The 27,220-nt window shown below is 38.5% G+C and overlaps 5 protein-coding genes, 3 long non-coding RNA genes and 1 pseudogene across 14 annotated transcripts in view; 4 read left to right on the forward strand and 5 right to left on the reverse strand.

Moving 5' to 3' along the window:
- Positions 1 to 2,258, reverse strand: part of LOC104704301 — a 3,273-nt pseudogene extending 1,015 nt beyond the window's left edge.
- On the forward strand, positions 3,691 to 13,320 carry LOC104700275 (myosin-12-like). Of its 2 annotated transcripts, XM_010415764.2 has the most exons (41): positions 3,691 to 3,859; positions 4,023 to 4,050; positions 4,135 to 4,263; positions 4,400 to 4,543; positions 4,641 to 4,786; positions 4,876 to 5,032; positions 5,104 to 5,162; positions 5,262 to 5,421; positions 5,508 to 5,657; positions 5,743 to 5,879; positions 5,976 to 6,122; positions 6,332 to 6,433; positions 6,514 to 6,571; positions 6,639 to 6,740; positions 6,841 to 6,878; positions 6,984 to 7,110; positions 7,189 to 7,359; positions 7,432 to 7,563; positions 7,649 to 7,755; positions 7,858 to 7,918; positions 8,019 to 8,196; positions 8,380 to 8,585; positions 8,920 to 9,039; positions 9,146 to 9,244; positions 9,359 to 9,574; positions 9,643 to 9,782; positions 9,871 to 9,972; positions 10,135 to 10,243; positions 10,325 to 10,369; positions 10,444 to 10,503; positions 10,624 to 10,794; positions 10,885 to 11,043; positions 11,119 to 11,325; positions 11,411 to 11,560; positions 11,645 to 11,715; positions 11,799 to 11,898; positions 11,989 to 12,051; positions 12,132 to 12,188; positions 12,443 to 12,523; positions 12,684 to 12,766; positions 12,862 to 13,320. In XM_010415764.2, exons 2-41 carry the CDS (start codon positions 4,048 to 4,050, stop codon positions 12,992 to 12,994), a joined length of 4,680 nt encoding a protein of 1,559 aa, XP_010414066.1. In that variant the 5' UTR covers positions 3,691 to 3,859; positions 4,023 to 4,047; the 3' UTR covers positions 12,995 to 13,320. The 2 variants fall into 2 exon arrangements, with proteins under 2 accessions (XP_010414066.1, XP_010414067.1); XM_010415765.2 differs by having other exon boundaries at positions 3,691 to 4,050; positions 10,888 to 11,043.
- Positions 4,167 to 5,269, reverse strand: LOC104700274. Of its 2 annotated transcripts, none has more exons than XR_753547.2 (6): positions 5,185 to 5,269; positions 5,046 to 5,093; positions 4,873 to 4,931; positions 4,647 to 4,764; positions 4,484 to 4,526; positions 4,167 to 4,246 (listed from the first exon to the last, which is right to left on the reverse strand). It is a non-coding gene; the product is annotated as an uncharacterized LOC104700274 (long non-coding RNA). The 2 variants fall into 2 exon arrangements; XR_753548.2 differs by having other exon boundaries at positions 5,046 to 5,104.
- LOC104700273 lies at positions 5,375 to 5,989 on the reverse strand. Its single transcript, XR_753546.1, has 3 exons — positions 5,905 to 5,989; positions 5,724 to 5,778; positions 5,375 to 5,456 (listed from the first exon to the last, which is right to left on the reverse strand). It is a non-coding gene; the product is annotated as an uncharacterized LOC104700273 (long non-coding RNA).
- Positions 9,947 to 12,888, reverse strand: LOC104700272. Of its 2 annotated transcripts, XR_753542.2 has the most exons (6): positions 12,738 to 12,868; positions 11,964 to 12,073; positions 11,780 to 11,844; positions 11,536 to 11,651; positions 10,125 to 10,217; positions 9,947 to 10,036 (listed from the first exon to the last, which is right to left on the reverse strand). It is a non-coding gene; the product is annotated as an uncharacterized LOC104700272 (long non-coding RNA). The 2 variants fall into 2 exon arrangements; XR_002032688.1 differs by lacking the exons at positions 9,947 to 10,036; positions 10,125 to 10,217 and having other exon boundaries at positions 11,345 to 11,651; positions 12,738 to 12,888.
- LOC109124661 lies at positions 13,674 to 17,317 on the forward strand. 3 transcript variants are annotated; one of them, XM_010415768.2, is made up of 6 exons: positions 13,674 to 13,942; positions 14,032 to 14,138; positions 14,366 to 16,004; positions 16,095 to 16,177; positions 16,355 to 16,412; positions 17,168 to 17,317. In XM_010415768.2, the coding sequence occupies exons 1-6, from the start codon at positions 13,819 to 13,821 to the stop codon at positions 17,176 to 17,178; spliced, it is 2,022 nt and encodes a 673-aa protein (XP_010414070.1). In that variant the 5' UTR covers positions 13,674 to 13,818; the 3' UTR covers positions 17,179 to 17,317. The 3 variants fall into 3 exon arrangements, with proteins under 3 accessions (XP_010414070.1, XP_010414071.1, XP_010414069.1); XM_010415767.2 differs by lacking the exons at positions 16,095 to 16,177; positions 16,355 to 16,412 and adding exons at positions 16,437 to 16,759; positions 16,850 to 16,932 and having other exon boundaries at positions 13,675 to 13,942; positions 14,366 to 15,681; positions 17,110 to 17,317; XM_010415769.2 differs by lacking the exon at positions 17,168 to 17,317 and having other exon boundaries at positions 16,355 to 16,423.
- On the reverse strand, positions 17,296 to 19,399 carry LOC104700277 (leucine-rich repeat receptor-like serine/threonine/tyrosine-protein kinase SOBIR1). Its single transcript, XM_010415766.1, has one exon. The coding sequence runs from the start codon at positions 19,348 to 19,350 to the stop codon at positions 17,422 to 17,424; it is 1,929 nt and encodes a 642-aa protein (XP_010414068.1). The 5' UTR covers positions 19,351 to 19,399; the 3' UTR covers positions 17,296 to 17,421.
- On the forward strand, positions 21,273 to 25,552 carry LOC104700280 (poly(ADP-ribose) glycohydrolase 1-like). Of its 2 annotated transcripts, none has more exons than XM_010415772.2 (11): positions 21,273 to 21,769; positions 21,858 to 22,043; positions 22,221 to 22,324; positions 22,777 to 22,981; positions 23,076 to 23,180; positions 23,314 to 23,432; positions 23,756 to 23,899; positions 24,068 to 24,179; positions 24,297 to 24,494; positions 24,770 to 24,832; positions 24,976 to 25,039. In XM_010415772.2, the coding sequence occupies exons 1-11, from the start codon at positions 21,527 to 21,529 to the stop codon at positions 24,991 to 24,993; spliced, it is 1,497 nt and encodes a 498-aa protein (XP_010414074.1). In that variant the 5' UTR covers positions 21,273 to 21,526; the 3' UTR covers positions 24,994 to 25,039. The 2 variants fall into 2 exon arrangements, with proteins under 2 accessions (XP_010414074.1, XP_010414073.1); XM_010415771.2 differs by having other exon boundaries at positions 21,274 to 21,769; positions 25,031 to 25,552.
- The window catches only part of LOC104700279 (probable poly(ADP-ribose) glycohydrolase 2), a gene marked incomplete in the record, with an annotated part of 4,647 nt that continues 2,843 nt past the window's right edge, over positions 25,417 to 27,220 (forward strand). Inside the window, 6 exon segments of the mRNA XM_010415770.2 lie at positions 25,417 to 25,919; positions 26,074 to 26,259; positions 26,437 to 26,540; positions 26,629 to 26,833; positions 26,948 to 27,052; positions 27,132 to 27,220. Coding sequence (XP_010414072.2) covers positions 25,539 to 25,919; positions 26,074 to 26,259; positions 26,437 to 26,540; positions 26,629 to 26,833; positions 26,948 to 27,052; positions 27,132 to 27,220 — 1,070 coding nt within the window.

Here is a 27,220-nt window from a genome sequence, read left to right on the forward strand (position 1 = left end):
GAACCGAAGCTTGCATTGTGAAGTTTGATGAAGCTAACGTATCGCCTATAACCCCTAAATCAGGAAAACTACTCCAATCCATTAATCCCGCGGTCACAGGTGTTTCTACTTTATACCCTCTTCCCACAATGTAAAGATCGTAAGAATTGTTCTCTTCCATTTCCATAATCGTTGCGATCGTATCGTGGCCATCCTTAACCACTTTCTCTATATAAGTCACTAACGGATCATTCTTTGTCTTGAAGTTAAACTCGTAGAGGTACTCTTCGTCAATATGTTTCTCTTTGCCGTACTCAACCCCGGCTGTCCCGGCCGAGACTAAAGCTTCCTGGTTTGGGAGGAATCTCACAACCGTGAGTTTAGCCATTTCTTGTCCCACCATTCTCCATGCGAAAGCCAGAGCCTCTCGGTCGTCACGACCTCCAGCAAATATCATCGCTATTTCTTTCTTTGTGGTTTCGCCTCGGAAAGATTCAGACCGGAAAATCATCATGCCACGGTCAACCAAGACCCCAACCGAACAAGGCGCGTGGCGCAAAACGTTTCTGTTGATTTCAGCGTGGACATCGTTTCCTTCGGTTAACCGACCGTCTGACATCATATTCTTGTGGTAAGGCATTAAAATGAAGCTGACTTGTTTGTCCTCAGCCAACAAACTAATATCTTCGTGCATGGTCGCGTAAGGTGAGACCGCGGTGATGGTCTGAACCAGAATCCCTTCGTTGTCCACTTCCAGAGCTGCGAACGTCTCAGCGATCTGATCGGATTCCGCTCTGACTCTGTCCGAAAAGTTAGCTTTCGGTTTGGCTTCATCGTTCATTATGAGCAACGAAGCCGTGGTGCGACCCGTTAGCTCGACTAGGTGGATGGCAACAACGTTAAGAGGAGACCTCTTGGTCGGGTTAGAGAGTTGTAACAGATTGGTTATGCCGGAGACGTTAGGGAGCATGTGGACGCAGGTTAATACTGAAAGCTCTGACTCTCCTCTGTGTTTTTGAATGGTTCGATTTTTGTAGAAAACAATTTTCTTCTTTGGTCTGTAAAAAATGGTTAGTAGTGGCTGCACCACTATTGACATCACTAGGAACGCCAACGTCATATGAGTGTACATAATTACGTCCAATGCCTTGGTGTCTCGTCCTGCATTTAGAATGACTAATGCCATGGTTCCTTTGGTGTTCATAAGCGAACCAATGGCTAAGCCATCACGGAAAGGTATACGCAGGAAGATGGAGCAACCAACCGTGGACAAAATCTTCACCAAAAACGAGGCAGAAATCACCAAAGCCATCGTTCTGACGCTCACGTACTCGGACATATAACCAAGATCGGCTCTTAGACCGCAAATGATGTAGAAAAGAGGCATAAGTATTCCAGAGATGTAATCGTGGAGCTTCTGTTCGATCATGTTTCGAATGATGTGGTCGTGAGGGATCGAGAGACCGAACAAGAAAGCTCCGGTAATTGACTGGACACCACATAGTTCGGTCATTAAGCTGCAGAGAATAACACCGGCTAGAATGAACCAAACATGAGTTTCATCGACGTGGCCTCCTTTGACGGTGTTGTGGAAGGTCCAAGCCACTGCAGGACGGATCAGGAAGTAGCAGAAAAGGACAAAAGCTGTGGTTGATACTAATGAGTATGGCATCATTTCATTCCGTGCACCTTAGAAATTAAATAATGTTTTCGTTAGTACGTACTAAGTACTAATGTGAACCATCACCTTTTGCGTTTGTGAGTTCTAAAGGGAAAAAAAAAATCACAAGGGAACATTAATTCATATTTAGTTTTAGTTACCTGCTTTGCTAAAACTCGCCATTCCAATAACGAAGAGAANTTAGGTGGATGGCAACAACGTTAAGTGGAGACCTTTTGGTGGGGTTAGAGAGTTGTAACAGATTGGTTATGCCGGAGACGTTAGGGAGCATGTGGACGCAGGTTAATACTGAAAGCTCTGACTCTCCTNCCGACCAATAAATACCACCTGCTAGGATCTTGTCGGGGTCTCCGTTACCGGGAAGGTAGTAAAAGCCAGTACCGGCAAGTAAAGCCGCAACGAGGCCAACAATGGCTATGATCACTGGTTTTGTATCTTTGATCTTTATCATCCTCAAGTCCATGCCGAGACCGAGGAGGAAAATGTTGTAAACGAGAGCTAAGTTCGCAAATGTCTCGAGAACCATTGTAAATCTATAAGGGAATAAATTTTTCAGGACCCAATTGTTTTTGCCGAGCACGGACGGGCTGAACAGTAATCCGCACTGCAAATTATTTAGAGAAGAAGCAAAATAATCATTACAATTATCATGTTCTAAAAATACGTACGAGCAATATATTTGTACGTGAACAAAATCTAGAACTTTTTTCATTTTGGTTTACCTTAAAACTCAAAATAGAAAGCATAAGAAACTGATATTTGTTTTCGCTAGAACATTAATGAAGTTGATTAGATGACTCACAAGGATTTGAGCGACGAAAGGAGGAAGACGCAGAGGCCGAGTAAAATAGTAGAGAAGGCGGTAGCTGAGATTAGCAACACAGAGTTGCGTCACAAAGAAAGGAAGAGCGGCTGTAAGAGAGCTTCCGCTCTCCTCTCCGTTATGATCTCCGACAAGGTCCATTAACGTTTGGTTATAACACATGATATTCCCAAACCGAGAGGTACTGGCATCATAAAATTCAACTTGGGGAGGTCCAGGATTATCTGAGGAATTGGCCATCGATTACAAACGGGATACTCTAAAATCCCTCAAAGGTTTTTGGCCTTTCCTTGTAACAAAAATGTTTTTGTGTTCAATCATGTCTTTCATTTATTGCATTAATAGGTAAGAGAGCTCCTACCTGTTTTTTCTTTTCTTTCTTTTTCTGTTAATGCTAATTATAGATTTTTACGGTTTGATGTCAGAGAGGAGGGTACTGATATTGTAGCTGTTATTTTTTGTATTCTCTTTTGAGGATGAAATTAGTCAAATTTAGTTAGTCTTTCTTGTTTGGGTTGGTCTTAAAGTTACATTTTGTTTTTCCTTGTTTTTTTTTCTTCATGTAATGTGCTTTTGATAGATTATACGTATTAGTTAATAGTAGTATACGATACTAGGAGAGATCTTTTATTTAATTTAAGAAATAAACTAAAACACAGGGTTGCACATGTAATCATGATGTTGTTGGATCAAGGAAATTAGCAAAAATATGACAGCTATATACTAAACACTTTCGACCATTAATAAAAAATGAGTAAGAAAAGAAAAAAGCCAAGTCTAGCTGGAAAAGTTAATCCAAATGGCCACCGGCCTCAACAGCTACCGGAGATTCTCCACCGGCCATTACCTTCACACACAAATTTAAAATATATCTGCAACTTTCAATCATATTTGACAAAAGTTTTACACTTTTTAAGGTGATGACTTCAAGTTTAAGCACGTCCATGACAAGTCCCTTGAGCCTTTTTTGGCTCTGCAAGAGATGGAAACCAAACGTAAAAGGGCATTATTGTCTTCAACGAAAAAGAGAAGAAAAAAACGTTCACTTTCACAGCTAAACAGTACCTGGCAATGGCCGATCAAGTGAAAAAGTTGGTGCAGTAGCAATATCAAAATGTAAAGCAGACAACTTTAAAGTTCGAAAAGCAGCTATTTCACATTCTTTTTAACCTACGAGGACCCCATTCATACTCAAAAGGAAGCATCATAAAGCTATGAAAAGGAGAAAAATATGTAGAGTGACCTTAAGCTCAAGCATGGTTTTCAAAGCAAATGACCCAAGAGAGAATATCTGAAAGAAGTTGATTTGCCGCCATTGCTGCATCTTAAGCTCTAAAACCTGCAAAAACAGTGAAAAGAATTGGAGGAGATTAGAGGTGAGGGAAAGGTCATATTCTAGATAAGAATATCCTGTGGCTTTTCTTGGATTCAGAGTCGCCTTTTCATTTCGTTTTGTGATTCATCTCTGTCTCTCTCTCTCCCTCAAAGAGCTTAATCTTCTCTATCTAAATTACCTTCTCTTTACTTCAACTGCTGCAGATTCTCAGCGTAAGAGCTCTGAAATATGGTAAGCCTTCCCAAGAACTTTCTGCTGCATATTCTATCTTTTCTTCTAAGATGAGACTATTGAAAGGCTTGTTTTGATGAATAGGGGACTCCTGTAAATATCACACTCGGGTCACACGTCTGGGTCGAGGATCCAGAACTCGCATGGATTAGTGGAGAAGTGATTGAAATCATAGGCACCAATGCCAAAATAGTCACTGCAAATGGGAAAACAGTGAGAAACTACTTTTCATTTGATATAATAAAACCACACAAAACAGAAAATATTTTGATCTTTTTAACCATGGACCTTTACAATAAAATTCACATATTTTCTAGAAGCATTTGAAGTATAGATTTGATTTTTACAGGCTGTTGCTAGTATTTCTAGAATATATCCAAAGGATATAGAGGCACCGCCTGCAGGAGTTGACGACATGACTAAACTGGCTTACCTCCATGAGCCAGGGGTCCTCCACAATCTCGATTGCCGTTTTGCTTTAAACGAGATATATGTCAGTAATTTAAAACGGATATCTAAAACATTCCATTATTCAAACTTTTGTAAGTCAATGTTGAGATTAGCTAATTGCAAACTCTTGGATAGAACAGACTTACACCGGAAACATCTTGATCGCGGTGAATCCATTCCAAAGACTTCCGCATTTGTATAGTGTCCATATGATGGAGCAATATAAAGGAGCTGCATTTGGAGAGCTAAGCCCGCATCTGTTTGCTGTTGCAGATACCAGTTACAGGTAAAAGTTGTTAATCTCTGAGTAGTAGAGACTTTTATACAGCTACTGTAAAGAACTTAGCTCACCAAAAAGCTTAACATACATACCAGGGCGATGATAAATGAGGCAAGAAGCCAGTCTATTTTGGTCAGTGGGGAGAGCGGAGCTGGAAAAACAGAAACAACCAAAATGCTCATGAGATATCTAGCATTCATGGGAGGAAGATCAGATACTGAAGGAAGAAGTGTTGAGCAACAAGTTTTAGAGGTGAGTTACTTACTCTGATTTTATCTGCTTCGAATAAATGCTTCCACCGTTCTAAATTATTCTGTTTTCAGTCTAATCCAGTGTTAGAAGCTTTTGGTAACGCCAAAACAGTGAAAAACAACAATTCAAGGTGGTGCCTATGAAACACTTACTTTGGACATATCTAATTCCTTTTTCTGCTGGCATCTTTTGTTTTGACTCCTTTGTAATTCTCTTGGTTCTTCAACAGTCGGTTTGGAAAATTTGTTGAGATCCAATTTGACAAGCGTGGGAAAATATCTGGAGCTGCAATCCGCACTTATCTTCTCGAACGGTCTCGTGTTTGCCAAGTCTCAGACCCTGAGAGGAACTACCACTGCTTCTACATGCTCTGTGCAGCACCTCCTGAGGTAAGTCTTCAGTAACAATCCTAAAAGCAATAGAGCTGGAAAAAAAATAGGATACAACAATTGTAACAATAAGTTTGATTTTTCAGGAAGCTAAGAAATTCAAGGTAGGGGATCCAAGGACGTTTCACTATCTAAACCAGACAAACTGCTACGAGGTTTCTAATGTAGACGATGCAAGAGAGTATATAGAGACCAGAAATGCCATGGACATTGTGGGCATTGGACAAGAGGCACAGGTTTGTCTCAACCTCCTGAATCTCATTCTTAGGATACATATGATTATAGATACTTCAAATACTGACCTGAAAAATTCAACTTTAGGATGCTATATTCCGCGTCGTAGCTGCAATCCTCCACCTTGGAAATGTCAATTTTATCAAAGGAGAAGAAGCGGATTCATCAAAACTCAGGGATGATAAATCAAAATATCATCTTCAAACAGCAGCAGAATTACTCATGTATCTTCGACTCGAAAATCCTTACCACTAGACTTTAAAATCCTGCAGAGTTCCTCTGGCAATGCTGACATATTTTCAATTATTCACTTGACATAGGTGCAATGAGAAGATGATGGAAGATTCACTCTGCAAGCGTGTAATTGTAACTCCAGATGGTAACATTACAAAGCCGCTTGACCCAGAATCGGCAGCTTCAAACCGTGATGCTTTAGCCAAGACAGTATACTCCAGGTTGTTTGACTGGTATGTAAATTCAACCCCTGAAACAAAAATAGATATTATAACAATCATTAGGCAAAGACGCTCTGGCCTACAGGCATTTTAATGGCGCAGAGGTAAGATAGAAACTCTATACACATCATAAGAGAGACCGAACACACCTTTAACTAGATAAACAGTTCTCAGTTTGAGCAATCTCCAAACATGACCTATGCACAACTCAATAATGGCAGGATTGTGGATAAGATCAACAGTTCAATAGGTCAAGACCCGAATGCTAAAAGCTTGATCGGAGTTCTCGACATTTATGGTTTTGAAAGCTTCAAGATCAACAGGTAAACCTGACAGAAATTATAAACCTGAATTATGGGGTACATATAAAAGTTATGATATAATACCACTATTCGTTTCAAAGTTTTGAGCAGCTATGCATCAATCTCACAAATGAGAAGTTACAACAGCATTTCAATCAGGTAGGAAATAAAACCACTGTAACCTGTTCACATTGCAAGCAACTTTTACATATAATTTTCTCTGCAGCATGTATTCAAGATGGAGCAAGAGGAATACACGAGGGAGGAAATAAACTGGAGCTATGTTGAATTTGTTGATAACCAGGATGTCTTAGATCTCATTGAGAAGGTATAAACTATGCAACAAACATCATAAATATGGATAAAATTGTCACATTAACAACATGAACAATCACAGAAAATTATCAATGACATCTTATTTTTTGCAGAAACCAGGAGGCATAATTGCCCTACTTGATGAAGCATGGTACGTGTAATCCTACTTTTAGGGGAAGGAAAGTTTCACAATATCAATCCATAGTAAGAAGTAAACTGGCTCCTCTCGACATAATCATAAGATTCACCTTTTCAGCATGTTCCCCAAGTCGACTCATGAGACATTTGCACAGAAGATGTATCAAACATATAAAGGACACAAGCGTTTCAGCAAACCTAAGCTTGCCCAAACAGCCTTCACTGTCAACCACTATGCAGGAGATGTGAGACAAACACAATTTTAGATACTAAGCTGAAGTAAATACAGTAGCAAGTTACTAAGGACGCTTTTCCGTGTCCAGGTTACGTATTCAGCAGAGCAATTTCTTGACAAGAACAAGGATTATGTTGTGGCGGAACATCAAGCTTTGTTAGATGCATCTAAGTGCTCTTTCGTCGCCAATTTGTTTCCACCACTTCCAGAGGACGCATCAAAGCAGTCCAAATTTTCATCCATTGGGACCCGTTTCAAGGTAAGCCGCTAGTAACTATATATCATTTTCACATTGCTCAAGATCTTGATTCCTGACCTAACCTACACCCAGCAACAACTCCAAGCTCTAATGGAGACGCTGAACACAACAGAGCCCCATTATATTAGATGTGTGAAGCCAAATGCAGTTCTAAAGCCCGGGATTTTCGAGAATGACAACGTCTTAAACCAACTAAGATGCGGAGTAAGCCAGAGCCTCAGGTTTCCTATTTCACATTCATGTTTTACATAGGGATTTTTGCTAATAGCAGATCTGGATATGTGAACAGGGTGTACTGGAAGCTATAAGAATCAGTTGTGCTGGTTATCCAACAAAACGAGCTTTTGATGAATTCCTTGATCGTTTTGTGATGCTAGCAACAGACGTTCCAGAGGGGTAAACATAGTCTATAGAAAAGTCTAGAAAAGACGACAGATTATCAGTTTTATCATGTATCCTGATCCAATAGAACACTGAGAATATTTTATATATCGACAGATCCGACGAAAAGTCCGCATGTGCTTCAATCTGCGACAAGATGGGTCTAAAGGGCTACCAGGTATATGAAGCTCAGTTTACAAGTATGTCAGATATGAATCAAATAGGCAACCCAATGGTAACAGTGTAATCTAGCTTGCATTCTAATTACTCATCTTCAGATAGGGAAAACAAAGATATTTCTTAGGGCCGGACAGATGGCTGAACTAGATGCAAGAAGAACCGAGGTCTTGGCTGGTGCCACTAGACTTATTCAGAGGCAGATCAGGACGTATTTGACAAGAAAAGAGTTCATTGGGCAGAAAAGGGCTACAATTTATATGCAAAAACTTTGGAGAGGTTTTATTCTTCTACCTATGTTTTAATAGTAACACTAACACCCTACCCAACACAAAGCTATGAACTGAACAGTTAAATTATCAATAGAGCCATATCTAAAATCTAGAGTCACAATATGATAAAAATTTCAGCCAGGTAACAGTATATGTCAAACTAACTGTGTCATGTGTATTGCTTCTATAGCTCAACTTGCACGCAAGTTGTATCAAAACATGCGAAGAGAAGCTGCTTCAATTTGTATCCAAAAGAACATTCGTGCCCACAGAGCAAGGAAAAGCTACACCATGCTACAGGCCTCAGCATCAGTTATTCAGACTGGTTTACGGGCAATGTCTGCTCGAAACAAACATAGACACAGAAGAAGAACAAACGCAGCAATTATAGTTCAGGTACTAGATTTTGATTACGTTATCACACTTCTTAGTTCTCTATAAAAATATCCGAAGTTTCTGGACTAGTTTATTCTCAAGGATAGGTTAGAAATAATCAAAAGCAGTAAGCAATCTTATTTTAAAATGTGGATTACTCTCACCCATAAGGGAACAAGTTTTTAACTAAGGAAACTTATGCACGTACTCCAAGATGCTTGACGGATCAGACATCAAGCAATATGATTGTTCTAACTTGTCTGAGCATTAAATAGTATGGAAGAGGAACAACAGTGCATTGAAGATGATTTTGATATACTTTGATGATAAGTCATACTAATATATCTTCTAACAGAGGGAATGGAGAAGACACCAAGCTCAAGAAGCTTATAAAAATCACAAAAAAGCAACATTAGCATTACAATGTCTGTGGAGAGCAAAAGTAGCTCGAAAAGAGCTCAAAAAACTCAAAATGGTAAGCTTCATTACTAGATTGATTACTCACATAAAAACCAATCTAATATCCACGAGGCAGGCAATAGAAATCAAAATATCACTAACAATAAAATCTTTCCAAAAAGGCTGCAAGAGAAACTGGGGCGCTCAAGGAAGCCAAGGACAAGTTAGAGAAACGTGTGGAAGAGCTAACCTGGCGTCTCGAATTAGAGAAGCATCAAAAGGTATTGTCAACGAAGTTAGAAACTAGATTCTTTTGTTCTGCTATCTGATTTCCTTGAATGAAATGCTAGAGTTGAAAGTTCCAAAATGACGCCCACGTTTAATTGTGTCATTAGGTTGATCTTGAAGAAGCCAAAGCACAAGAAATCGCAAAACTACAAAATAATTTAATTGAGTTGCAAGAGAAGCTAGATGAAGCCCATGCTGCAATCATACGAGAGAAAGAAGCAGCAAAATTAGCCATTGAACAAGCTCCACCAGTCATCAAAGAGGTTCCAGTTGTAGATAACACTCAACTGGAATTACTGAACAGTCAAAACAATGAATTGGAGGTAAAGTTTAGCTAAAAGTTACACTAACTAGCAGATACTTTACCTAATACTATATCTTCAAAACGTAGGCTGAGGTAACAAAATTAAAAGGAACAATTGAGGAGTTTGAAGCAAAATGTTCTGCACTTGAAAGAGATAGTAAGGCAAGTCTAACTGAAGCAGAAGATGCAAAATCAAAGGCCATCCAACTCCAAGAGATCATCGAACGGTATAGATTTTATTAAGTTCCTTAAGGCATTTAATATCATATTCCTGTTTTGCAGTCAGGTTTTATGAGTATTGTTTGTAATTTTCAGATTACAAACGAACCTGTCAAACCTTGAATCCGAAAATCAGGTCTTGCGTCAGCAGGCTTTGGCCGCTTCAACAAGGGTCGAAGAGTCTGGAGAGTTAAACAGGTACGGTTCTGTGAGCTGATCAGTTTTGTCAGCCTAGTACATTCCTTTCTTCTATCAGGCATAGCTGCATGGATTAAAAAAAATTTCAGTCGCCCTGAATTATAAAAGAAAATGAAAAATATGAAATTGTATCTGCATATCTAAAAGAAAACCTCTTATCAGCCTCAAGGATAAGGTTGCAATTCTAGAGTCAGAGAATGAATCTCTTCGAAGACAGACAGCTTCTGTAGAAAAGACAATGCCTCCTAAAAGAGTTTTTGTGTCCGAAAAGGTACAAAACTTCAGTCGACATATAATTTCGAAGTCAAAATATATGTCTAACAATTTGCATTAATGTAATATAACTGTACAGGATCTAGAAAATGGACATCAAACACAGGAGATTCAGGCAACAAAGGTACGGTATCTTGCTAGGCCCAGTTAAGAAATAGTACTTTACAGCAGCTCCTCATCCCTTGCTATTTTTTTCAGGAGCCAAGGAATTCAATCAATGTGTTAGCAAAACAAGGGTCTCTAACAGATCGGCAACAGGTATCATTCGAGAACTTGTTTGTACTAAAGAGCCATAAATTGATAACCAACAAAAGCAAGAAAATATATTTAAGGGTCTGTTTTACTGTAGAACAACTTTTAATGACTATTACTGAACAGGAGAGCCATGAGGTGCTGATAAAATGCCTCACTGATGAGAGAAGGTTTGATAACGACAGATCTGTGGCAGCTTGGATAGTGTACAAGGCACTACTTCAGTGGAGATCATTTGAAGCACAGAAAACAAATATATTTGATAAAATTGTTCATATAATCCGATCGTCCATTGAGGTAATAGATTAGAGACAATGGCTATGAAAGTAGTATCTGAACCCTCTGAAACCGGAACTTTCTATTCAAGTTATACTAATTTTGGTCCAGAAGAGCCAAGATGATACGAGGGAACTAACTTATTGGCTCACAACAAGCTCTACCCTCTTATATCTTCTCCAATCTACACTCAAGTTCAGCAATACGAATAATGCGGGTTCTAGACGTAATAGATCACCCCAGGCTACACTATTTGGAAGATTGGTCCAAGTAAGCTTGGTAAAAGTGAACCTCCGATTAATCAATTTGGAAGAGCCTTAGTAATAGTTTGTAAAAACATTGTAGGGAATGCAATCATCTTCAGTGGGCTTGGAAACAGCCAGTGGCTACAGTGGGATGGTTGGGATATCAAATGACCAACAGATGATCGAAGCTAAATACCCGGCTTTACTATTCAAGCAACACTTAGCAGCATATGTTGAGAAAACATATGGAATGATCCGAGATAAATTAAAGAAGGAGATAAACCCATTACTAAATCTCTGTATCCATGTTAGTACATCATTCATCAAGTTACTATGGAACTTATCGTGCTAATCACATATGTTAATAATGTGTTATATGTGAGATTTATCAGGCACCAAGACCGACAAGAGCAAGAACTTTGCGAGACGTGACTAAAAGCATCCACTTGAACACAATTGCCAAGCAACAGGCATCATATGTACAGTGGCAGAACATTGTCAACAAGCTTGAACATACCTTGACCTATATGGCAGAGAACCATGTAAGAGAATGAACCTTCGAAGATTTTCATTTCAGGCTTAATTTATATTTTCCTGTTTCTTGACTGAGTCTTAATGGTCTCCAGGTCCCATCTATGATCACAAGAAAACTCTTCCATCAGGTTTTCTCGTACATCAATGTGCAGCTCTTCAATAGGTACAGAAAATATATTGCAGAGGACACAAGTACCTACATTTAGATATGAGGTAGCTTGACTTACAAAGTTTATCTTGTGGCAGTTTGTTGCTTCGCCGAGAGTGTTGTTCGGTTAGCAACGGAGAATATCTGAAAATGGGTTTGCATGAATTAGAACAGTGGTGCCTGAAGGCAGATGACGAGGTAGGCTAAAGCATTTATAACCAAATTATGCAAAGATCAAAAATAAGACAAAGAGATTAACTTACATAATTCTTTTTTTGTCTTCTACAGGCAGCAGTAGCACGATCACCATGGGATGAACTTCAACACATAAGGCAAGCAGTGAAGTTTCTGGTACAACTTCGAATCATGTCTACTGGTGAAATACATAATTGGTATGAATTCAGCATTTGATATACACTGTGACTCTACAGGTCTCGCATCAAAAGACACAGAAATCGTTGGACGAGATCATAAAAGAGATATGCCCGGTAAAGACCTTAAACCAAAACTTATGCAAAACATATAGAAAGATCTTACTATGGCACAATTATGTATTAGGGATCTTATGAAAGAAAGTAAACGCAAACTAGTTGGATAAACTAAACTAGAGAACTACAAGATGTGGCATAAAACTAAAACCCTCCTATAGTCCTACTCCCAGTTATTGATTGCTACACAAATAGTTGAACATGGAAAACAATTGCAACTTTTCACAGAACTCTTTTCTAAATATGTCATTCAGGTACTAAGCATTCCACAAGTATATCGAATTGGGACTATGTTTTGGGACGACAAATATGGAACTCAAGGACTCTCCTCTGAGGTAAGTAATGAATTCACTACAAAACTACTTCAAAGAAATTCACAGAACAAACCTAACAAAAATACAAATAACGCTATGTTCTTTACAATGAATCAACTGGCTTTACTAGTTGCAATTGAACTCATGATTCAACGATTCGTGCCAACAAAAAAAAAAATAGGTGATCAACCAGATGAGAAAATTAATGGCGGAAGATTCAGTTAATATGACTTACCCTTCTTTTTTGCTCGACGTCGATTCAAGGTACGCAGAAAAAAACCAAAAAAAAAAAACAAAATTTCTCGATTTCTCTCCCTAAACTCTCGAATCTTCACTGTTTCCTTCCGGTGATCTTGCAGCATTCCTTTCTCAGTGGAAGATGTCTCGCAGTCCTTCCACGGTGGTAACATTAATCTCTCCGACGTCGATCCACCGCCGCTTTTCCGCCAGCGATCTGATTTTCACTTCTTGTTCCAGACATTGCCGGAGTAAGGAAGAGAACCTGCCCTCTGGAAAAGAAGATTCCAACGGGTGCGAAGCTTTTATTAAATTATTTATTAAGCCCTGAATTTTGCATATACTACAGAAGTGGAAGCTTTTCATATTCTTTTTCTTACATGAAGCAAGTAGCTTCTCTTCTTTGATGATTCCTTAACTTGATTTTTTTGGTTTTGGTTCGGGGTTTTCTTTGATTTATCCCTTACAATATACAGTGTGTATAGAGAGAGTTGAGATTCATATGGTACATGGTGCACTCTTTTTTCCTTTGTCAAATGATACACGATGATGTAAATATTAAAATACTATGAATGTTAATAAAATTGGATTTGTATAATTTTGGATATGATAGAAAAGAAATACCAAAAAAATACAATATTAGATTTGGTCTTTATATGGTGATTATGACACATAGCCTAGCATAATGTATTGTTGTTGATTCGTTGTGTTACATTTACGTTTAAATTCACATAATGCATGTTGTTGACAAAAAAATAAATGTATGTTGAAATTAAAAATTATTAAATACAAAAATTGGTTTAAAAAAAAATAAAGATATAGGTCTATGTATTTCATATTAAATAACTGTACTGTATTTGAATTTTGAAGGGATCTATAGAAAATAGTTATCCTATTGTATAAAAATACTCATTTTGAGGGATCACTATGATAATTGACAGCACCGTAAGACTCTGGTTTTGAAAGACCCGCTAAACGAGCAAGAAGGTTTAGCTAACAGCCTAAAAAAACCCACTCTATGTAAAAATCATAGCGACAGCACAGCGCCATCGAACTTTTTTTTTTTCCGATAGAAGAAGATGGAGTGTGTAGTCCCATTCCGGCGATGCTTCTGTCTCAATTCGCCGGAGATACGCCACCGCATCGTCAACCACAGCCGTCGCCATCTCCATATCTCTATCACCTCCTCCTCTTTCGCATCAGGTCGTCATTTCGTTTCCTCTTCTCTCTTGTTTGTTTCTTCTTCATCAACCCAGCTTTATAGTCTTACTCGCTCCTTTGGTCAATTCCAGGGCTTTGGCCTCTCTCTGATAAGAAGAATCGATTTCTTTCTCCACTCGCGCAGAGAAGCTTCTTGCATCGCCGTACGGGCTCCGTCGAGCACCTTCCTCTTTCCATGGTTAGTTCTCAGAAATTTTCGGTATACTCATTTCGTAGAAATCTGGAATTGTGAAATTATTAGGTGACATGGGTTCGTTTGGTTGCTTTCATTGATTTAGTCTTTATTTGTATGCGGCTGATGCTGCTCCTATGGTGTGGAATGTTTTGGATAAGGTTGCAGAAACAAATTTGGATAAGGTTGATTTAGTCTAAGATTGTATTGTTCACGTATTGTCATTGTTTTAGAACTCGTCTGTGATTGGCAACTCGGAAGAAGAAGTGGAGGAAGAAGAGGATGATGATGCAGACTGGGAGTCAGAATTTCTTGGGGAGATTGATCCGTTGGATATACAACCTCCAAAGAAGAGGAAAAAGCAGAAGAATTCGAAAGCCCTCGACGACACTGAAGGGATGGATTGGTGTGTCAGGGCAAGGAAAATTGCGCTTAAGTCGATTGAGGCAAGAGGATTGTCTTCTAGAATGGCAGAGATGTTGCCTCTTAAGAAGAAGAAAAAGAAAAGGAGCAAGAAAGTAATTGTAAACAAGAAAGAAAAGGTCAAAAGTAAAAGTGTTCCCGAAGATGATTTTGATACAGATGAAGAAGATTTGGATATTGAAGATGGACCGGTGGAGGATAAGATGGGGGATTTGCGGAAGAGAGTTAGTTCATTAGCTGGTGGAATGTTTGAGGAGAAGAAGGAGAAGATGAAGGAGCAATTAGCTCAGAGGCTATCCCAGTTTTCAGGACCTTCTGATCGTATGAAGGAAATCAACCTGAACAAAGCTATAATAGAAGCGCAGACTGCTGAGGAGGTACTGGAAGTAACAGCTGAGACTATCATGGCTGTTGCCAAAGGTTTAAGTCCATCGCCATTGTCTCCCCTAAACATTGCTACTGCACTCCACCGAATTGCCAAGAATATGGAGAAAGTTTCGATGATGAGAACTCGTAGGCTTGCATTTGCTCGGCAAAGAGAGATGTCAATGCTTGTTGCTCTTGCAATGACATGTCTACCAGAATGTTCAGCTCAAGGAATCTCAAATATTTCTTGGGCATTGTCCAAAATAGGGGGTGAATTGCTTTACTTGACAGAGATGGATAGAGTTGCAGAAGTTGCCACATCAAAGGTTGGGGATTTCAATTCTCAGAATGTTGCTAATATTGCAGGGGCGTTTGCTTCCATGCGGCATTCTGCTCCAGAACTCTTTGCTGAGTTGTCAAAGAGGGCTTCCACTATTGTCATTACCTTTAAGGGCCAAGAGATTGCTCAACTATTGTGGTCATTTGCCTCACTTTATGAGCCAGCTGATTCTTTGCTAGAATCTTTGGATAGTTCTTTTAAAGGCTGTGACCAGTTCAAGTGCTGCTTAACAAAAGAAATGGCAAACCATGATGAGGTAGCAGACGTTGAAGTAAGCAATGGTGCTTCAGGATCTCCAGCACTTAGCTTTAACAGGGACCAGCTTGGAAACATAGCATGGTCTTATGCTGTTCTTGGGCAAGTTGAGCGACCTTTCTTTGCCAATATATGGAATACTTTGACCAGCTTGGTGGAGCAAAGGCTTTCAGAACAGTATAGGGAAGACGTCATGTTTGCTTCTCAGGTGTATCTTGTAAATCAGTGCTTGAAGCTTGAGTGCCCCCACCTTCAGTTGTCACTTTGTCATGGACTCGAAGAGAAAATAACCCGTGCAGGAAAAACCAAAAGGTTCAATCAGAAAATAACCTCATCTTTTCAGAAAGAAGTTGGACGCCTTCTAATCAGTACAGGGCTTGATTGGGCTAAAGAACATGATGTGGATGGTTACACTGTGGATGTTGCTCTGGTCGAGAAGAAAGTTGCTTTAGAAATCGACGGGCCAACTCATTTCTCAAGAAACTCTGGTAAGTGCCATCACCTATATCTTAATTTATCTTGGTGTCTGGAGGAGCCAATCCAAACTCAATGGTCATTTCGACTCTTGTCTTCTGCAGGACTACCATTAGGGCATACAATGCTGAAGCGGCGATATGTTGCTGCTGCTGGATGGAAAGTGGTATCTTTGTCTCTTCAAGAGGTGGGTCTAAAATGTCAAAAACTAATATAATTGAGTTACTAGGATAAGAAATTGTCTCCATACAATAGTTAAAACGAAAAAGCTCACTTGTTCTTGCATAATTGATAGATAATGTTTGCTCATCTCAGTCCCGAGTATACACTGAACATGTGTTGAATTTGCTTTTATTATTTTTAGTGGGAAGAACATGAAGGCAGCCACGAACAGCTAGAATATTTGAGGGAGATTCTCAAAGGCTGCATATAGAGNTGGAGCAAAGGCTTTCAGAACAGTATAGGGAAGACGTCATGTTTGCTTCTCAGGTGTATCTTGTAAATCAGTGCTTGAAGCTTGAGTGCCCCCACCTTCAGTTGTCACTTTGTCATGGACTCGAAGAGAAAATAACCCGTGCAGGAAAAACCAAAAGGTTCAATCAGAAAATAACCTCATCTTTTCAGAAAGAAGTTGGACGCCTTCTAATCAGTACAGGGCTTGATTGGGCTAAAGAACATGATGTGGATGGTTACACTGTGGATGTTGCTCTGGTCGAGAAGAAAGTTGCTTTAGAAATCGACGGGCCAACTCATTTCTCAAGAAACTCTGGTAAGTGCCATCACCTATATCTTAATTTATCTTGGTGTCTGGAGGAGCCAATCCAAACTCAATGGTCATTTCGACTCTTGTCTTCTGCAGGACTACCATTAGGGCATACAATGCTGAAGCGGCGATATGTTGCTGCTGCTGGATGGAAAGTGGTATCTTTGTCTCTTCAAGAGGTGGGTCTAAAATGTCAAAAACTAATATAATTGAGTTACTAGGATAAGAAATTGTCTCCATACAATAGTTAAAACGAAAAAGCTCACTTGTTCTTGCATAATTGATAGATAATGTTTGCTCATCTCAGTCCCGAGTATACACTGAACATGTGTTGAATTTGCTTTTATTATTTTTAGTGGGAAGAACATGAAGGCAGCCACGAACAGCTAGAATATTTGAGGGAGATTCTCAAAGGCTGCATATAGAGAAGACAGTAACAAAACATGTAACTCATTGTCATTTTAATTAATTGCTCTTTTCCCTTATGTATATAGTTAAGATTCTTATAGTGTATTGAGAATTTATGTTTAGAGCAACAAACATAATTGAAACCCATTTAAGTTATACAGTCTTCATTACAAATTTCTGCCAAGATAGTGTTTTAGTTATTTCCTATGCAACAGGAATCTAGAAAACATACATAAAAGCAAACAGTACATATTGAAATACTAGTGCTTGATCTGGGACAACATGGTCCTGACATCTTTGCTGTTCGGCCTCTGTTTTGGATCATCCAAAGTACAGTAACAAGCGATTTTCAGAACCAGAAGCATCTGTTCATCGAATCCTTGTCCCAACAAAGTTGGATCAATCGCAACACTTGGATTCTCTGATGTGATTATATTCCTCATCCACTTTATCAGACTCATCTCATCAGTATGCTGAAAGAACTCATCTGAAGGAAGCTTCCCAATCACCAGAACTCCAAGAATCACTCCAAAACTATAGATATCACATTTATCTGTGAACTTGATAGTTTGATGATACTCTGGTGCTATGTATCCCACAGTACCTGCTACATTTGAGAGCGTAAGGTGTGTGGCTGCATCAGGCATTGACTTTGCCAGCCCGAAATCTGCAATTCTGGCTTCCATGTCATCATCGAGAAGAACATTTGCTGGCTTTAAGTCTCTGTGAATGATTCTTGGCTTATGATCCATGTGAAGGTACTCAAGTCCTGCGGCTATACCTAGAGCAATCTTGTGCCTTGCTGGCCACATTAGCTCTTTTTGTCCAGCTAACACCTCAGTCAGTATATCTTGCAAACTCCCATTCTTCATGTATTCGTAAACGAGGAAGTGGCACTCAGGTCTTGACACATGTGCTAACAAGGGGAGAAGATTCCGATGCCGGATTTGGCCAACTGTATTGATCTCTGATCTAATTTGCCTCATTTTCTTGTTCATAAACTTGGAATCTTCATCTGCAAGTTCATTGGCGTCTTTGGATGGTTGGATCACTTTCTTCACGGCGATGAGCTTCCCGTTGCTTCCAGGTAGTTCCGCTTTGAAAACTTCTCCACAACCACCTTTCCCAATGACCTCGAGAGAAGCTATCGCTTCTTCGTCCTCCAAGAAAGCTAAATCTTCAGCTTTCTTGATCAATGGGCTGAAGATGGAAGGACCTGATGGTTTTCCTGATCCTTTTATCGCTGCAACAATCAATTTAAACATCACCGAGAAGACAAACCCAGAGATTGTCCCTCCTATGGCTCCAACGACAAACCCTAAGATCCATGCCGCTACTTTCTTCTTCTTGCTCTTCTTCTTCTTCTTCTTCTTCTCCTCAGGTTTTGGTGCTCCCTTTGGAGCTTTCGATGTAGTAGTGTTGTTGGACTTCTTCGTGGAATTTGAAGATGGAGTTTCAGCAAGAATGTGTCTTGTATGGCGTGGAGTTGTCTGAAGCTTGATTTTGCTCATAACCGGAACAGAACCTTCCAAATGCCGGTTACCGGAGAAATCAAAGAACCGGAGAGTGTGGAACGGCACAATTGGTTTTGGGATCTTGCCTGAGAAGAGATTGTTTGCAACAGAGAGATTCTCTAGGTTGCGTAGATTCTTCAAGAAATTCAAGTTCCCGGAGAACTTGTTGGAAGAAAGATCAAGGATTCGAAGACGGCTCAAACTAGAAAAGTTTCCCGGAATCTGACCGGAAAATCTATTGTTTCTAAGATCAAGGACTTCAAGTTGCTTACAGCTTAAGATACCAACCGGAACAGCATTGACCAACTGGTTATTAGATAAAGTAAGTTCCTTTAGCTCCGACAACCTTCCGATCACCGGAGAGATAGCCCCCGTCAAGCTTCTTGATCGGTATACAAGCCTCGTGACACGGAGAACGTATTCTCCCGTGGCGGCTGAGCGCCTTCTCTCGCAGGAAACTCCTCGACGACCGCAAGGGTTGACATCATTGGACGTAAAACGTTGACCGTTGACTCCGAGCTCTGTTTCGATGACCTGAAGAGCTTTGAAATCTGAGGAATCGATATCGAGCAACTCAAGAGAGGAGACGAACGAAGAAGAGAGAAGAAAAAAGGAGAGGGCGGTGAAGAGTAGAGGCCGGAGAAAGAGATCGGCGTTTCCCGTGGGAACAGCCATTTTTTGATTAGAGAAAGTTTCTTCTTTGTGGATGTTGTCGGAGTCTACACACACTCTGGCTATTTATGGTCAGCAACTGACACTAATCTGTACAAAAAATATTTACGTGTTCTACGGTATTGTTTTTTATTCTTTCTAAAATTTGATATTAATGTCACAAAATATAGTCTTTTATGTTAAATTTAAATATTTAATAATAATTAGACATATCAATGTTAGACTAAAATTAATATTCTGTAAAATTTATTCCTTCCGTTTCAAAATATAAGATGTTTTAGAGAAGTTTTTTTGTTTCATAATATAAGATGTTTTCAAGTTTTTATGCAATTTTTAGATTAGTTTAGTATTTTATATTATGCAGTATGGTTTCTGATTGGTTTAACTTATTAAAAGTAAATATTTCTTAATTTGCATGCTTTAATTAAAACATCCTATATTTTGAAACGTAGGGAATATGATATATTTGATTGAATTCTTACGTATGAGAGTTACTTAGAAAACTACATTTATGATATATGTTTATAATAAATTAATAATTGTCCTGAAATGCCAAATTGGAGTACTCGTACCGTGTGGATCAGTGGATTTGGGTATTTTTCCAGGAAATAGCAAGTTGCAATTGCAATATAGCGATTAATCTGTAATTGACTTGACTATGTAAAGTGTTGATAAGTCAAAGTCGACTCTGTGGGGTTCCATAGCGTGAGCCACACCGTTCCCTACACGTTAGAAAAATTAGTATCAAATTCAATGTTAGCTATGTTCCACACCTTTCGTTATATTTCACTTTCAGTCACTCTCTTTGGCGTTTTGTGTCCATTTGTTCGTTGTCTGTTTTAAGATTCCATCCTGGTGAGTGTGAAATAAGTCGAAACAGCAGGCTGCTCTTTTGTTTAAAAAGAGATAACTACGTAAGTGAAGGTATAATTAAAAATAACAATGTTACCAGTACCACCAAATTATTGTTAATTTAAAATATTTGCTCTTTATTTATGAAATTATATGTTATGTGAAAATTTTTCTAGTTTCTGTTCATCAATGTTCCACAAAACTAAATTTTAAATAGAAAACCCGATTTTTTTTACCGTTTTATAACCAATCAAATCAATGAATATATTATTAATATAATATTTTAATGTTAAATAGTTTTACACTTTATTTGGAGGACATCCAGACGGATAAAAAGCAGTTTACCTTTTTCTCGTCAGTCTACGTTCCGTGCTCTCCAAATGGTAAAAGAAATAATTTAGTGCGATGTGTTTGTACAGCTCTTCACTTAGCTACCTATCTAAATAATATATCTCGTATTAGCTTGTTTGAGCTAATCTTGTTCTTCGGTTGTAAAAGAAAAAGAAAAAAAAATGTCAAATAGCTCTATCCCCTGTTTTAGAAATCGCTAGGCGCTAGTCGGGCGGTCGGGATGGGTCTAGCGACTAGCGAGAAAATCGGAGATTAAACGAGGATTAATCGGGGACTAGTTTTTGGGTTATTTTATTAAATTAATAGTAAACTAAAAATATATAGTACTAAATATATGTATAATTGTGTTTATGTGAAAAGAAAAATATCAAATAAATTATAAAGCTATAGTGTTGTCTTTAAAATTACGGTAAAAACATAAAAACGTAGTATTAAGAAAAAAATAATGATTTGAATTAAAAGTTTATACATTAGTTATTGTAAAACATCATAAACTCTTAATTTAAATGTTTAAATAACAGAAATATATATATTTGATTTATATTTGGCTCCAAAAATAATCGGTATATACAAAATTATGTGAGAATTAATCAGATTAGACGGTATAATTAGATAATGGATGCTAGACAGTGATTAGTCATTAATCAATATGAAAAGATGGACGTAGCAATTTTACGGGCGTAATCGGTGATAAAGCGAAGATTAAAAGAACAAAAGCTGTATCAACCACTCAAGGCTCAAATGTTTCAAACCGAGCTGATCCGGTGAATCCAACTAAACCAAACAGTATCTATTTGTGGGAATTAATCGGATTAGAGGGTATAATCCAACTAAGCAAACCAGTTTTCGTTCACCTTCTCTCTCATTCTTGACTTTTGCGGAAGCAGAAAGAATCTTGTCGCCGAAGCGATTCTTCTCGGAGACCTGTTCCAAAAGCAAGTGAGATAACTGTAAAATTGAGAAAAATCGGAAAACAATGGAGAACCGAGATGATCTTAACTCGATTCTCCCGTACCTTCCACTTGTAATTCGTTCATCGTCGCTGTATTGGCCGCCGCGAGTGGTGGAGGCCCTGAAGGCAATGTCTGAAGGACCATCTCACAGCCGAGTTGACTCAGGAGAGGTTCTACGGCAAGCAATTACCGATATGAGAAGATCATTATCTTTTTCAACTCTCGAACCTTCTGCTTCTCATGGCTACGCTCTTCTCTTTGACGAAGTGATTTTTGTTTTTCTATATATAACTTTTGTTGATTGCTTTTTAGATTTGAGTGTATCTTAAACAAATCAAATTCTGGTAATTGCAGCTGGTTGGTGGGAAAGAATCAAAGAGATGGTTTGATGAGATTATCCCGGCGTTGGCAAAGTTACTCCTTAAGTTTCCATCTCTATTGGAAGAGCATTACCATAGTGCTGATAGTATCGTTAGTGGAATCGAAACAGGTCTACGTTTGTTAGATTCCCAAAAATCTGGCATAGTTTTCCTCTGCCAGGTATTGATGCAAAGTGATATAATCTAATCCTACATTAAACAAAAGATTGCTTAATCCTACAATCTTATGTGTTCGTACAAAGATAATGACGTGGTGTTGTTGAAGATATAGTGTGTGTGTGTATCTCTCTGGATTATTGCTTTTTCTTACGTGTCCATTCCACAATCAATATTGCAGGAGTTGATTGGAGCTCTTCTTGCCTGTTCATTCTTTTGTTTGTTTCCGGATGATAATAGAGGTGCAAAACACCTTCCAGTCATCAACTTTGATCATTTGTTTGCGTATGTGATCTCTCGCTTTCTCTTCTTAACTTTTGCTAAAGAATTAGGCCTACATTAGTCTTGTCCGGAAGAAATGCAGAATATTGTGTCAGTCATTTGGTTTAAGTGATTAGTGATCAAGCAAGTATTATGAAAGAAAGGGAATTTTAATATGTATTTCACTGACAATCATACTCGAGAGTCAGAGTCTAAAGGAATCATATCATGTAGAGATCGCTTATGGGATTCAGTCTCCATTGAGAGTTCAGTTATTAGACTTGGTTTAGCTTGTTGAGAAAAAAAAACACGTACGTCTATGATTCATTAGCTATCATATGTCATGTCAAGATTTTTATTTTTCTTATCTAAGAATTTACTTGTGCTTCTGTCTAGCGTGCATTCTGTAAATTTCATTTGGAGTCTTAGATTCTATGTACACGCAGTCCCACATCAGACTTTCCCTTGCTTGTCAGGACCCTTTATGAAAGTTATAGTGAAAGTCAAGAAAGCAAGATAAGGTGTATTATGCATTACTTTGAAAGGTTTGGCTCCTGCGTGCCTATTGGTACTGTTTCATTTGAACGCAAGATTCTTCCAGCTGAATACCACAATTCTTCAACCACTGCTCCTGACGCTGATTTCTGGAGCAAGTCTGAGTTTTCCCTTTGTGCTTTTAAGGTGACAGATATTGGGTTGTGGATTTCGGTACCTTGTACCACTGAATCTGCAAATGCTTGTACATTACTTTTTACCGACAGCTTTATTGTTACAGGTTCACTCTTTTGGGTTAATTGAAGATCAACCTGACAATGCTCTGGAAGTGGACTTTGCGAACAAGTATCTCGGAGGTGGTTCCCTGAGTAGGGGGTGCGTACAGGTTTGAGATTCATATTAGATTTTAGATTTCAGAAGCATGCATCATCCTTGAGTTCATTTTCGTTGTTCAAAAGATCTATTGTAAATCAATGGTTTAGGATTTTTCATTGATTTCTAACTGGATTCTTCTGCAGGAAGAGATACGCTTCATGATCAACCCTGAATTAATCGCTGGCATGCTTTTCTTGCCCCGAATGGATGACAATGAAGCTATAGAAGTAGTTGGTATAGAAAGATTTTCATGTTACACAGGGTGAGATTTTGATAGTTTTGTAGCATTGATCTGTGTTTACTTAATATTGGCTGATTACTGATTAGTCTCTGTACTTTGATACGTATATGGATCAATAGACTCGTTTCAGAGTATTTGTACAGATCCTGATTGAGACACGTTGAAAAATAGTGAAAGAAGTGTCTAAATTATTGCTTATTTTGTAGGTATGCATCGTAAATAAGAGTAAGAATTATGTATTACTGACTTAGAAATGGCAGATAGTTGGCATCTAAATGATCCAATTGTCAATAAAGGTTAATATTTTTAGTTACTTTAAAGTCTATGATTTTTCTTTGCTGTAGCTATGCATCTTCGTTTCGGTTTGCTGGTGACTTCATTGACATAAAGGAAAAGGATCCTTTCCAAAGACGAAGAACCAGAATTGTTGCAATAGATGCATTATGTGCCCCGAAGATGAAACACTTTAAAGAGATTTGCCTTTTACGGTATGTGAAACCTTCTTTTGGGCATTCGTAGGTTCTTCAGACAATCCACAGTTTGTGTCGATACAACATTTTGAAGTTCTGCTGATATGTTCCCTCTATGCTCTTTCATTTTTCTTTACACTTGAATTCTAATGGCTGCTTCTCTCCCTCTCTTTCCGCTTTTTCCAGGGATATTAATAAGGCTCTATGTGGCTTTTTAAATTGTAGCAAGTCTTGGCAGCACCAAAATATGGTCATAGATGAAGGAGATTCTGGTCTTCGACATACAGACACTAATACGGTTGGAATCAACCGACAAACTTTTAGTATCGTTTTCATTAGTAGCCAATTTAAATTAAGCTTCAGAAAAGTAAATGTTTAATACTCTTTTATTTTTTCTCTACTGTTTCTGATGCAGTCACACGAAGCTTTACTAAATGATGTTGAAATGAGTAGAGAAAAGCCTGCTAACAACCTTGTCCGAGATTTTTATGTGGAAGGAGTTGATTGCATGGATCATGAAGATGATGGTGTCGCGACTGGGAGTTGGGGATGCGGTGTTTTTGGAGGAGACCTAGAGCTAAAGGCTACGATTCAATGGCTTGCTGCTTCCCAGGTACCTTTTTGCATCATCGGCTAAAATTGATGAAATTATAATTTTGCTGGATTGTACAAGTTGAGTGCCAATAGGAGATAAGAATAAAAACATAAAGATCATTTCTATCAGAAACAACAAACATAAAGAAGCCGAGTTTGTTTTGACTGTAAGAACACACTAAATTTTTCTAGAATGAAATTCAAATTTTCCAAAGATTCGGTTCGTATGATAAAAAATATATAGCGGCTTTCATTTGACGGTTCTTACTTAATTTGGTCATGGCTATTTTGCAGACTCGAAGGCCATTTATATTATACTACACGTTTGGAGTGGAGGCTCTCCAAAACTTAGATCAGGTAACATCCCTTGCTTTTTAAATCTCCACATTCTGGAACCTCTTTTTCAGTTTCCGCTTTTTCTCCTTAGATTTAAAAACGGACATTACTAAGAATTGAGTGTGTAGTGAGTAGATAAAGTATCCTAAAATTGTACTGATCAGGTCTTGGGTGAACATTAATTGATTTTGCAACTGATACCTACTCTAACAAGGACAGGTGACCAAGTGGATTCTTTCCCATAAATGGACTGTTGGAGATCTGTGGAACATGATGCTAGAATATTCTGCTCAAAGGCTCAACAAACAAACCAATCTTGGCTTCTTTTCTTGGCTACTTCCATCTTTAGCTACCACGAACAAGACTATCCAGCGGTCTTGACTCTGCAAATTCGCTTTCATTAACTTGTTTGATGCATCCTCATACTGTCTCTATGCATTTTACCACATGAATATGTAAAAAGTCATTTCACCAGTTCTTTATCCTCAAGCATAATTTGTTAGGTGCGATTGTCTTGCTAATTTATGGTTTTGGTCAAATGTTAGAATCAGTCTTTGTTTGAAGGAACTTTTTGTATTAACAGTTGAAATTTCAGGGTATCCTGAAATCTTCCGGGAAAAGTGTATGGTCACCAACATTTGTTGTCAGAGGACATGAATTTGACTCAGTCTCTCAGGAAAACGTGTTCCTGTTTGACTTTGGTGCCATCTGATATAAATAAAATCAAATGGGTTTCCTTTTCTTTTCAGCTACAATAGTCAACGGACTAAGTCATATAGTTGCAACATCAAATGTCCATTCCTTTAATCATTTGCAAACTTTTGTCTCCTACTTTTCAAATCTCTTTCAGGCAGTAAGGATGGAAAAGAGGGCAGATCTTAGGTCAATTCTTCAGTATTTGCCTCTTGTAGCTCAGTCTTCATCGCTAGTTTGGCCGCCTTCTGTTGAAGAAGAGCTCCAAACAATATCTAGAGGACCGAGTGATTCAAAGGTTAACTCGGGAGAAGCTCTTACCTTGCATATCAGGAATATGCGGAAATCCCTCTCCTTGAATGCTAATGATCTCACACCTTATGCGTTACAAGGGTATGCTCTTTTCTTTGACAAGGTAACAATTCTTCTGTCTTTAATCTACTTTCGTAGTTGTTTGTGTTATTTGATAAATTGTCTCTCTTAAGGTGAACACTTGGCGTGGAGCATTAGGAAAATGGTATTGGTAGGCACTCAAATTACTCACAAACAATTTTTTTCTTGTGATGCAGAAAATTTCCAGAGAAGAGTCAGCCAACTTTTTTGGTGCGGTGGTGCCTGCATTGTGTGGATTACTTCTCCAATTACCTTCCATGTTAGAAAAACATTATCAGAAGGCAGATCATGTTCTTGATGGTATTGCGTCCGGGCTTCGTCTATTAGGCCCTCAAGAAGCTGGAATTGTGTTACTTAGCCAGGTATCCTCTTTGAATCCAAACAAACAAACAAAAACATACACTGTGTTGCATTAAATAAAAGATGATATAGTAACGTTCTAGTAAGTTTTAGAGGTGAGGCTTGATTTTTACAACCAAGCTTCATTTCTTTCCTATTCTACTTAATTTTCCCCTTGCTATATTTTCTGCCTTCTGCAGGATTTGATTGCTGCTCTTCTTGCATGTTCATTCTTTTGTTTGTTCCCTGAATTTGATAGACGCTTAAAGAATCTTCAAGGAATCAACTTCGATGCATTGTTTTCGTATGTGGCTCCCTCATTATCCTTACAAACTTACGAGTTACAACCATATGCCCCAAACTCATTAATCCTAATTCTTGTGGTTTTTAAGGTTTCCATATATGCGTCAATGCACGAAGCAAGAAAACAAAATAAAGTGCCTTATCCATTACTTTAGAAGAATATGTCGATGTATGCCTACCGGCTTTGTTTCATTTGAGAGAAAAATTCTTCCGCTGGAATACCATCCTCACTTTGTTTCTTATCCTGAGGCTGATTCATGGGCTAATTCTGTCACCCCACTTTGCTCCATTGAGGTAACATAGAAACACTCAGACCAAGCCTTCTTCGCAGTTGAATCCATTTCTTTGGGATGATTCATGAGTATGCTTTAGGTTATTCTCCTCTTGATCCATTTTTTATTGGAGTAGGTTCACACCTCGGGAGCTGTAGAAGATCAACCAGGTGAAGCTCTTGAAGTGGATTTTGCAGATGAGTATTTTGGAGGACTTACTCTGAGTTATGATACTCTACAGGTCTGACTCTTACTTCCTTTTTTTTTTTTCTTCTTTAAAACTCTACTATCTCAGCTACTAAACTCTACTACTTATGTAGGAAGAAATAAGGTTTGTGATCAACCCAGAACTTATCGCCGGCATGATCTTTTTGCCTCGTATGGATGCAAATGAAGCAATTGAAATTGT

This window comes from Camelina sativa, chromosome 7 (genome assembly GCF_000633955.1).
Source record: "Camelina sativa cultivar DH55 chromosome 7, Cs, whole genome shotgun sequence".
Classification (NCBI taxonomy): domain Eukaryota; kingdom Viridiplantae; phylum Streptophyta; class Magnoliopsida; order Brassicales; family Brassicaceae; genus Camelina; species Camelina sativa.